Source organism: Mandrillus leucophaeus, unplaced genomic scaffold (genome assembly GCF_000951045.1).
Source record: "Mandrillus leucophaeus isolate KB7577 unplaced genomic scaffold, Mleu.le_1.0 Scaffold1014, whole genome shotgun sequence".
Lineage (NCBI taxonomy): Eukaryota > Metazoa > Chordata > Mammalia > Primates > Cercopithecidae > Mandrillus > Mandrillus leucophaeus.
In genome coordinates this window covers 119,107-130,367 of record NW_012098255.1, presented here as the reverse complement: position 1 = coordinate 130,367, position 11,261 = coordinate 119,107, and the positions used below count along the sequence as shown (strand labels likewise).

General features: G+C 45.5%; 2 protein-coding genes across 6 annotated transcripts in view; one reads left to right on the top strand and one right to left on the bottom strand.

Moving 5' to 3' along the window:
- Nucleotides 1–3,159, bottom strand: part of MPZ (myelin protein zero) — a 5,440-nt gene extending 2,281 nt beyond the window's left edge. The window contains exons 1-2 of the mRNA XM_011976021.1: nt 3,038–3,159; nt 477–643 (exon numbers count right to left, since the gene is read on the bottom strand). Coding sequence (XP_011831411.1) covers nt 477–643; nt 3,038–3,128 — 258 coding nt within the window. The 5' untranslated portion in view covers nt 3,129–3,159. The remainder of the gene's footprint in view (nt 1–476; nt 644–3,037) is intronic.
- A 4,664-nt stretch (nt 3,160–7,823) lies between these two features.
- SDHC (succinate dehydrogenase complex, subunit C, integral membrane protein, 15kDa) overlaps nt 7,824–11,261 on the top strand; it is a 52,099-nt gene continuing 48,661 nt past the window's right edge. For 4 of the 5 annotated variants that reach the window (XM_011976003.1, XM_011976011.1, XM_011975997.1 and 1 more), the window contains exon 1: nt 7,946–7,989. In XM_011976003.1, coding sequence (XP_011831393.1) covers nt 7,970–7,989 — 20 coding nt within the window. In that variant the 5' untranslated portion in view covers nt 7,946–7,969. Of the gene's footprint in view, nt 7,990–11,261 lie in introns of all 5 variants that reach the window. The other variant, XM_011975981.1, reaches the window with a different exon arrangement.

The following is an 11,261-nucleotide window of genomic DNA, read 5'->3' as shown; positions in this document are numbered from 1 at the left end:
ACTTGCCTATGGCTCACTCATTGCACTAGGATTCAGGGCAGTTCAGAGAAGGGAAGGGACCATTCCAATAATCCTGCTTTGACCTCTTGCTCACCGGTCCCCACCTCGTCAATGTAGGGTTGTCCCTTGGCATAGTGGAAGATCTATGAGGAATGAGGGGGGAAGCATGTGAGAGGACCCTAATGAGAACACAGCTGTCAAAGCTTAGCTCCAGAATTTGTTACAGAAAGGGGGGGGGAAAAAAAAAAAAAAAAAAAAAGCTTCGCTTTAGCCTCAGGGTAAGGGATCTTGGGCTGGAAAGGGTACTGCTGGGGAAGGGAGGACAATGTAGTCAGGGTGACAAAGATTGCTATTTACCTTGCCAAATTTGGGGTTATGGCTCAAAAAGGATTTCCCCCTCCTTAGCCCAAGTTATCTTTTTTGTTGTTCTTTGAAGCACTTTGTTTTCCAACCCCAGGATTCCCCCAGGCACTCACCGAAATGGCATCTCTGCCCCCTTCAGGCTGGTAGCGCCAGGTGAAGGAGATGTCATCTGAGACCCACTCACTGGACCAGAAGGAGCAGTGCAGGGTCACCCGGGAGCCCACAGCACCATGGACCTCCTTGTCGGTGTAAACCACGATGGCCTGGGCCGGGAACAGCACTGCAAGCACAAAGTGGGGATCAGAAGCACTTATGGGCCCAGTAAGGGATACAGAGGAAGTGAAATCAGTAGGAAATCAAGGGCTGAGTCACAGGTCAGAGGCCAATTTGGAAAGAAACAACAAATTCTGAGCCTCAAGTCTCTGGGGACTAACTGAACAGCTGATCATAAATGCTGTATCTGTCAAGCTCTCTTCAGCATGTCTGTAGAGGAGATGAAATCAGCAGTAACAGAATTCTCTTGAGGACTTCTAGAGATTGGGTTCCGTCTCTAAGTCTCATTTCTTCTTTGGGTCAGTATCTAACTCTTAAGCTATCCTTTAGATGCAGTGTTCTAAATTTTTAAAATTTATTATAAATTATACAGGTAATACATATTGTGTTCTTATAAACTATTCAAGCAATAGAAATAAAAACAAAAGTCTCCTTTGACACTCAGCCCAATAAATTCTTTTCCTGTATTCCCTTCCAAGATGTAACAAGTTATCCATTTAATATGAAACAAACTCAATATAAACTCAATAAACTCAAGATATACATGTACTTACAACAAATAGTTTTGTTTTGTGGATTTTTTTTTACATACATATTGCATTGTATTCTAGTGTTTTTTTGCTTAAGAACTTATGTATCTGGAGGAGCTTTCCCTGTTGATTCATAGATATCAATCTTATTTTAACAGCTGCATTGGATTTTGCAATACAGCAAACTCAAATTTCTTGCAGAAAAAAATGAAGATAACTAGAAAATATAAGTCTTCTTCCTTGGTACAACTGTCCTCATTGCTGAATCCCTGGTTGCCATACAGCTTGCTCTTGACTGGGAAGTCAGGAAGGGAAGGACCTCATACCCCTCTCAGCTGGGTGCAGAGCAAGACCCTAAGCCTACAGCTCAGATGACTCTACATGTGAGCCCTCTGTGGTTCAACCGTCCTCACCTTCCTCTTGTCCATTCTGGCCCAGTGCCACCCCCAAGACTTACCCACACAAGGAAGGTCATTCCAGAGAGACTATGTGTGTGGGCTGGCCCCAGGGAGGGGCAACTGTAGACCTTTTTGTTCTACAGGAGTGGGAGGTGGCAACCAAACAAAGTCCCATTGTCTGACCAATGTTGGGGGGCCCATGCCACCCCTACTTCCACCCCAATTGTCCTGAATCTCTCACCTCAGCATGCAATACCATGTACTTACTTCCTGGAACTTCCACCTTAGAACCTTCTTGGGAATCCCCCTTGTGTAACACGGGAGATAATTCACTGGCTATAACTTCTATTCCTCCTGTTACAATATCAGCCATTGCCCTTCTCAGCTCTGCTCAATGGTTCTATGAGTGGAACAAGTGTTGAGACAGAACTCTCCCTCTTCCTTATACACCAATATTCCTTCCCCCTATTTCCCTCACTATGCTCTTCTCCAACTCTCTATCTTTAACATTTTCTCAGGGTACCCCCAAATAGCCCAGTACAACCCAGAAGAGTCTAGGGCTCAAGCAGCTGACAGCAGAGAACTGTGGGCATCCTGGCCAGCCCCCTTTCCCTTGATGTCCTCCCCACCACCCCCACTTGCCTATGGCTCACTCATTGCACTAGGATTCAGGGCAGTTCAGAGAAGGGAAGGGGCCATTCCAATAATCCTGCTTTGACCTCTTGCTCACCCAACATCTGCCAGGGGCAAGGAAAGGGCTGGTCAGCTTATGAAGGAAGACAGCTTTAGAGGGATAAGATCCCAGAATCTCATAGAATCTCGCTCCATTCACCCACACAACAGGTGAGGAGCCACAAAGAGACAAAAAGTCTGAGGAGCTGAGACCACAAATCTGGGCTCCTTACTTAGATCACACTCTCTTTTTCCTTCTGGGAAACTAAGGTTAAGGCACCTCCTGCACTGCTAGGGGACGAGTGGGAATCAAACCCAGGTGATGTTTGAGCTTGTTCCTTTACACAATCTAACACTGCTTCCCACCATGGCTCTGGGGGCATGCTACTATTTCCAACCTGGGTCCAGCCATGCCCACCACTCAGGGAAGCTTGCTACACTCTCTTTTACCCTTTCTCTTCAAATAAAACCTCTACTGCCTCCCTCTAACTGCATTTTTTTTTCTTGTTTTTCATATATACATATAAATTTTACAGATGAAGTCTGGCTATGTTGTCCAGGCTGGTCTCCAACTCCTGGGGCTCAAATAATTCTCCCACCTCGGCCTCCCAAAGTGCTGGGATTACAGGCATGAGCCACCGTGCCCGGCCGGCCGCATATTTTTTCTTTCTGAATATAATGTCACCTTCCTGCTCCTGCTTGCTCTTTCTTTGGTTGCAGTGGGGAGTGCAGCAAAGGCAGTGGGGATTGCTGAGAGACACCTGAGTCCCAAGGCTCCCAGAGTAGGGTGGCTCCACTTACCCAAAGAAGAGAAGAGCAGCACAGCCAGGATAGGGCTGGGGCTGGATGAGGGAGCCCCAGGAGCCATAGCTGGGGCAGGGCCCCGGAGCATCTGTGGGGTTGAGAAAGTGGGGGACCAGAAACTGAACGGGGGGTTCCTGGAACCTGCTTAAAATCCCCTGGAGCCCCAGCATGAGGGGGCTGTCCTCAGCGAGTAACCAATTGCAGCCTGGCATGTACAGTTGAGAGGTGGTGGGGAGGGGGGCAGAGTGCAGGGAGCAGAAGGGGCATTGTATAGTATGGGTGGAGGGGTGGGGGGACACATACCACCCCATACACAGAGGGCTTTGTGTCCACTGGCCTCCCCCTGCCCCAGGCTGGAATGTTGCGGGGGGCGGGGGGGTGGTGAAGGAGAGGGACAAAAACAGGGACACAGACACACTTCTCTGAGGGATAGATAGGGAACCTTAATTTAAAGGCCATAAAAAGGGATTCCTCCTCAGTCTCCTTGCCTGAGAGGTGCTGCCTCAGAGCCCTAGGAACTAGAGGCAGGTTTTCCCAAGAGAACTCTGAAATAGGGTATCCCTTGTTATCTCCACTAATGTGGGCTGCATTATAGACTTCTTGAGATGACCAAGTCCTATGGGAGTTTTATTCCTCACACCTCCCTGTATCCTGTGTGATTCTTCCCAGATAGACGTTTTTCTCCACTGGACTATTTCCAGGCAAGAAGCCCCTGACCTTTCCCTCTTTGTCGAGAAGTCCTTCAGTGCTTCATGCTGCTGTTGAAGTCCATTTCAGTTTATTTCAAGGCTACAAAATTGTGTTGAGTGCCAGCAATATGTAAAGTATGATAATGCAGGTAATAGAGAGAGGAATAAAAATTAAGTCCTTCCCGCAAGGAGTTGAAAATTTGGTTTGGGGAGGTGGAGGTGGGAAGATCAGAGGACAAACCCATCAACAGTCAACTATAATAAGCCATGATACTTCCATTAGTAATGAACAAAATGCTGGGAGTACAAAAGAGGAGTGCACACAACTGCAACATCAGGAAGACTGAGTAAGTTATATGAGATATTAAAGACAAAATAAACTTTATTTAATAAATGAAGTTTATGTCAGGCACAGTGACTGACACCTGTAATCTCAGCACTTGCGTATTGGTACGCTTATGCAGGAGGATCACCTGAGTTTAGGAGTTTGAGACCTGTCTGGGTGACATAGCAAGACCTCGCCTCTACTAAAATTTTTTTAAAAATCAGCTGGGCATGTTGTCACATGTTTGTAGTCCCAGCTACTTGGGAGGCTGAGGCAGGAAGATCGCTTGAACCTGGGAAATCAAAGCTGCAGCAAGCTATGACTGCGCCACTGCTTTCCACCCTGGGCTACAGAATGAAACTCTGTCTCAAAAATAAATAAATAAGTAAATAGTCAAACAAATAAATAGTTCAGAGGGAATAATAGTTGTGTCTGGGAGACAATGTTAGATATGAACCAGTCCTGAAGGATGACTGTCATTTTGGAAAGGAAGATGGGGAGGTTACCAGAAGATAGAACAGCAAAAGCAAGGACAAAGAGGTGAGAGAGACAGAGAGAGAAAGAGAGAGAATGTGTGTGTGTGTGTGTTTGTGTATGTGTGTATATACAAGATGTAGGTTTCTGAAGTGTTGGATATATTCAGGGCAGATCTTGTGCCATCCACTTTGACTTGATTTGGGGAGACTTGAAGTGGCATGGTCGGAAATGAGACGAGACAGGAAAGTTGAAGTCAATTTGTGAAAGGCCTTAAATGACAGGTGAAAGAAGGTGAATTCAATTTGGTACATCATGAGAATGTAAAGGTGTTGGGGTGGAGTCAGCAATGGGGATGTCTACATAACCAGAGCTGAGGTTTTTTTGTTTGTTGAGGCAGTCTCGCTCTGTTGCCTAGGCTGGAATGCAGTGGCATGATCATGGCTCACTTCAGCCTTGACCTCTGAGGCTCAAGCAATTGTCCTACCTCAGCTTTCCAAGTAGCTGGGAGTTACAGGCACATGCCAGCATGCTGGGCTAGTTTAAAAAAAACAAAAAAATTTTTTTTTTCAGAGACAAGGTCTTGCTCTGTGGCCCAGGCTGTAGTGCAGTGGTGTGGTCATAGCTCACGGCAGCCTCAACCTCTCAGGTTCAAGCGATCCTCCTGCTTCAGCCTCCAGATTAGCTGAGCGACAGGCAGGCACCACCACAGCCAGCTAATTTTTAAATTTTTTGTAGAGATGGGGATCTCACTATGTTGCTCAGGTTGGTCTTGAACTCCTATACTCAAGTGATCCTCCTGCCTTGGCTTCCCTAAGTACTGGGATTACAGGTGTGAGTCACCGTGCCTGACCTCTAGAGGTTAATTTAAGTGGGGTGGTCATTGTTTTTCCTGCTATGAGATCACTGCAGGCTCACCCAGTGAAGGCCAGTGTCCTGGTACCTTCCTGGCATCTCATTAGACTACAGTCCTGGTGGGTTTGGTCAATAGTATTAGATTTGGGTTGTGGAATTCTAAATATGGGATTGCTTATGAAGTCCAGAGGCAAAACCATCATCATTGACAAATGTTTACAGGGTGTTGTAGTCAACATTTCTATAAAACAGCAATTCAAAGTACAAAAAAACCAAAAAAACAAACAAAAAAACAAAAACCCAAAACTCTCCCCTCCAAAATTTCCACCTAACTCCACCTCCCAACTGTAAGTCATCATTTTCTCCTGACTTAACCACTCCTTTTATCTATACCCTTTTCAAGGGGTTGTTGCTACTTTCTTTGTCGCATTTCTTTATTGATCCTGCTAAGACTATAACCTTCTTGGGGATAATACAAACATCTGTATCTTTGAACCCCCTACAGAACTTTTCATGGACTGACAAAAAGTCCGTAACTACATGCTAAATGAAATTATTAGTATTTAAAGAGCTGAGCGGGCTGGGAGCAGCAGCTCACACCTATAATCCCAGCACTTTGGGAGGCCGAGGACAGTGGATCACTTGAGGTCAGGAGTTCAAGCCCAGCCTAGCCAATATGGTGAAATTCCGTCTCTACTAAAAATACAGAAAATTAGCAGGGCATGCTGGTGCACGTCTGTAATCCCAGCTACTCAGGAGGATGAGGCAGGAGAATCGCTTGAACCTGGGAGGCAGAGGCTGCAGTGAGCTGAGACAGCGCCATTGCACTCCAGCCTGGGAGAGAGAGTGAAACTCTGTCTCAAAAAAAAAAAAAAAAAAAAAAAAAAAAAAAAAAAAAAAAAGAAAAAGAAAGAAAGAGAGAAAAAAGCCAAAAAAGATCTGAGTGAAAGAGGCATTCCTTGGGTTTGTTAACGTGAAGCTCCAGAGAGCCAAGTCAATGACTGGAGGTTCGATAGCACAAAACTGTTATTTAAATATAACTTTCTAATGAATAAGTTGTTCATTAAATAAAACTTGTTGTTTGAGGTACCCATCATTGAACGTGGAGGGGTAGAGTCTTGAAGATCAGCTGTCAGGGATGTTGCAGAGGAGATCCCTGCATGGATAGAAGATTGGATTAGAGAGCCTCTTCCAATCCTAAAGTGTATGAATGTGCTTTCTTTGTCAAGCATTACAGAAACGCAAAGTAGTATTAGTCATCTGATGCAGAAATAAGTGAATTTGTGCTATTTAAATGCTGAAGTGCAGGGATGCTAAATATACATGAGATCTGAATAGTAATATAATTGAGTATTTTTTTTTTTTGTAAAAATAGGAGTTGCTCTAGGCTGTCCCTTTTACTCCTCTCCACCCTACTCCCCACAACAGTCAAGAACTTTTGCTCTCTGTTTCCTTCCTTTATCATTTGCTCTTCTTCATTCTTCAGTCTTGAGTGCTCGGCAGTTGATTCCTGTGCTTGGGTTCCTTAAAACTGTATATATATATAAATTAAAGCGTGTTCTCCCCCTCACTCCGGCTTCTTCTAGCTGGGGGTGTCACCCACACAGCGCTGAAACAAGGAACAAGGGAGCATTGTCCTTGGCTAGTGGGCGCCTGGTTCATGTGGCAGCTCAAACCCAGGAATTGTGCGGTCTAATCGAGGTGGTTAGATGAGGCTCGTTTTCGGGAATGGTGGTCCGTAAGGGCCTCTCAAGGCCCCTCTCCACATTCCTCAACTTAGGTCACAATTTACGTATCTGTCTGGTTAAAGCTTCGTATTAGAACGGGAGGGAGCCCAGAGTATCTTTTTTCTTGGGTGTCTCAACCGGCCAATCACGTTTTTAGGCCGACCTGGAGGCAGGGGGAACGCAACAGACTGCAAAGTCCTTAAGGAAGAATCTAAACAAGTCCGCCGTTCGCTGTTTGGGCGTGTGATGCAAAATAAGTATGTACGCAGGTGGAACGTAGACTGCAGATTTTGAGCCAGCGGCGTTTCTGCCCAAATCCTGGCAAATTCCGGTAGAAGTCAGTGGCAGGAAGCGGGAAAGGAGACTAAAAAATCAGAAAACGGCCGGGCGTGGTGGCTCACACCTGTAATCTCAGCACTTTGGGAGGCCGAGGCGGGCGGATCACGAGGTCAGGAGATCCAGACCATCCTGGATAACATGGTGAAACCCCGTCTCTACCAATAATACAAAAAACTAGCCGGGCGTGGTGGCGGGCGCCCGTAGTCCCAGCTACTCGGGAGACTGAGGCAGGAGAATGGCGTGAACCCGGGAGGCGGAGCTTGCAGTGAGCCGAGATCGCACCACTGCACTCCAGCCTGGGCGACCAGCGAGACTCCGTCTCTAAAAAACAAAAAACAAACAAACAAACCCCCCCAGAAAACAACCAGCAAACCAGCTGGGTAGAGCTGAGCGGAGAAGCTCCAGAGCCTTTTAAACAGACTGTCCACATCACACCCCCAACTCCAACCCCCTCCCGCGCGCCTCCGCCCTCAGGTGGCGGGGCCTCCTGGCGTCACTTCCGTCCAGACCGGAACCCAAGATGGCTGCGCTGTTGCTGAGGTGACTTTAGTGTGGGACTAGGAGTTGGTGTCCGCGGCCCTCCGGAGACCTGAACTGGCCCCTCACGTTTTGCTGATAACTCTTTATCCTGTGCCTGGGCAGGGAAAGGACCCATGGGTGTGGAGGCCAAGCGCTCGGGGATCCTAGAGACCCCTTTTCCGGTCCCCCGCAGCCGCTCCCGTGCGTTCCATAGGGCTTCGGGGTCGCTGATTTCGTATCGAGGGGCGCTCGGCTCTTGCCCTTTCTGTTTTCCCCACCTCGTCTAGTACTTCTAACGCAAATTGCTCTTGGGCTTGCATCCAGAGCGGAGCTCTGAGAAAATAACTTAAAGGTCAGCCACCCATGGGTCCTACGATTTCGAGAGCGTATTTAGACATTTAGCTTCGGAGAGAGAGATCTTGGTGTATTTTGCCTTTGCTTCGAATGCCTTCAAACAGCAGCTGCTCCCGCCGTGAGTGGGCGCTGTCTGGGTTCCCAGTCGGCTGCTGGCAAACGGTGCAGAAGGCCTGGACCCCTACTGGGGTGGTGATTAGCATTAGCACCCAGGGCAGACCTCTGCAGCCCCAAAGTAGCCCGGGCAATTCATTTTTAGTTCATCTTTTTATTTGGGAGGGAGAGTGAGTGTCCCAGTTTTTCTCTAAAATGTGAATTAGTTGTCCAGAGAAATACCCTAGATTTTCTTTCATTCTCAACTTTCCGCTATCTAGGTCTCATTCTCAACTCAGCCTCTCTAGTCACAGCGACTAGCGTCTTTAGACACGCCTGGTACAAATCCCAGCATAGTTTTGTGCCAGCCTTATTTTTGGAAATTGTTTGTTATGGAAAGTTAGCTTCAATGCTGTTGAGATTTCAATCCCTGATTTCCCCAAATGTGTTCTCATTTCTCTTTCCACTTCAGTCACCCAGTTTAAAAATAGAGGGACTTTGTTTAGTTTTTCTGCGGCAAAATGATTCCTCTTGGAGTTGAAATCAGGGATATCTTAGTCCTTCGTTTTCGCCCTGTTTTTCATCTCCATATGTATCTTCTTTCTAAGGTATGCCAAGGCTTGTCTTGCCAGTGCTGCCTTCTTTATTCCAGATGGTTTGACCATAATTGAATGCTTTTGAATTCTCTGATATATTTTGGTATCGATGTTAGGGGGTTTTGGTAGAATTAACATTTAGTTTGAAATGATCATATTGGTTCCAAACAGTTAATTTTAGGAGTTTTGGGATTAGTATTTAGAAACTGAGGATCTTTATACTCATTAAGTGTATCCATACGGTATGATTTTGAGTTGTGCAGAGCCATCCACACTAGGATTCAATGCAAGAAAGGTATATTTTTCATTAGTGGTAATCTGAAGCTGTCCTCGAAAGGACATCTCTTTTTCTCATAAGGGCTTTTTTTAGGAGGAGAAATGAGGAATTAAAAATTTTTTTTTTCTTGATAGAAGTTCCCAGTCTAATTCCATTTCGCTAGAGGGATTTGGAACTGTTTATAATGTGCTGATTTAATCTCAAAGGAAAGTATCTTCTAAGAAATCCTAGGAACTGATTTCTGGTTCTACATTTATTTTGGACAAGTCAAGGTCATTGATTCCATGGCTGTGGTTTCCTCATTTGTGTTGCTAATGGCAATAACTTGGGCCCACTTAAGAGAAATATTGGTTAAACTTTTTTTTGTTCTTTTTTTTGTTCTTTTTATTTATTTATTTTTTTGAGACAGAGTCTGGGTCTGTCACCCAGGCTGGAGTGCAGCGGTGCGATCTCTGCTCACGTGGGATTACAGGCATCTGCCACCATGCCACCATGCCTGGCTAATTTTTGTATTTTTAGTAGAGACAGGGTTTCACTATCTTGGCCAGGCTGGTCTTGAATTCCTGACCTCATGATCCACCTCCCTCGGCCTCCCAAAGTGCTGGGATTACAGGCATGAGCAACCATGCCTGGCCTTTATTTTATTTTTGGTTAAACTTTAAAAAAATTATATTTACTTATTTTAATTGGCAAATAAAAATTGTATATAAGGTGTACAATACGGTGTTTTGAAATATATATACATTGTGGAGCTGTTAACATACGCATTACATCTTTGTGGGGAGAACTCTTGAAGTCTATTCTTAGTGATTTTCAAGTATACAATGCCTTGGTTTTGTGTGTGTGTTTGAGATGGAGTCTTGCTCTGTTGCCCAGGCTGGAGTGCAGTGGCACGATCTCGGGTCACTGTAACCTCCGCCTCCCAGGTTCAAGCAATTCTCCTGCCTCAGCCTCCCAAGTAGCTGGGACTACAGGCATGTACCACCATGCCTGGCTAATTTTGTATTTTTAGTAGAGACAGGGTTTCACCATGTCGGTCAGGCTGGTCTTAAACTCCTGGCCTCAGGTGATCCACCTGAGCCAGGCATTAGCCACAAGGCCTGACCAATGCCTTATTAACTATAGTTAACATAATAATAACAACATAATAACATAATAATAACAATTGTGGCTGGGTATGGTGGCTCATGCCTGTAATCCCAGCACTTTGGGAGGCCAAGGCAGGCAGATCATGAGGTCAGGAGATCAAGACCATCCTGGACAACAGGGTGAAACCCCGTCTCTACTATAAATACAAAAATTAGCCAGGTGTGGTGGTGCGCACCTGTAGTCCTAGCTACTCGGGAGGCTGAGGCAGGAGAATCGCTTGAACCTGGGAGACGGAGGTTGCAGTGAGCCGAGATCATGCCACTGTACTCCAGCCTGGGTGATAGAGCAAGACTCAGTCTCAAAAACAACAACAACAACAACAACAACAACAACAACAACAAAAACACAATGTACCGTGTTGTACAATAGATCTCTTGAACTTACTCCTCCCATCTAACTGAAATTTTGTATCCTTTGACCAACTTCTTCCCCTTCCCCTTCCCCCTCCCCCACATGTAAATATGTTTAATGCTTGGCTAATTAAGAATTATTAGTTATCAGAGTATTGTATTGTCATGGCTTTTGAATATATGCTCTCTATTTTGTATATTCTCTAAACAGTTTAGGGACCAGCTAGAGATGAACAACCAGCCAAGTAACACAAACCATTGGCAGTTAGTCAAGGAATGACTTGCCAAGGCCAAGGAGTTAGAGAACTAAGCTAAGGAGAGCTAGGCTTCTGTCTAATAGTGTTCATGCTCCTTAAGCACAAAGTCCCCAAGAGTTACTCTCTGGCCAGTACTCATTGTATTTAATGCTGTATGTGAAATGCCTCTAAATATTAAGGTTTAACTCTCAATTTATGAAACTGCTTTTTAAAATAA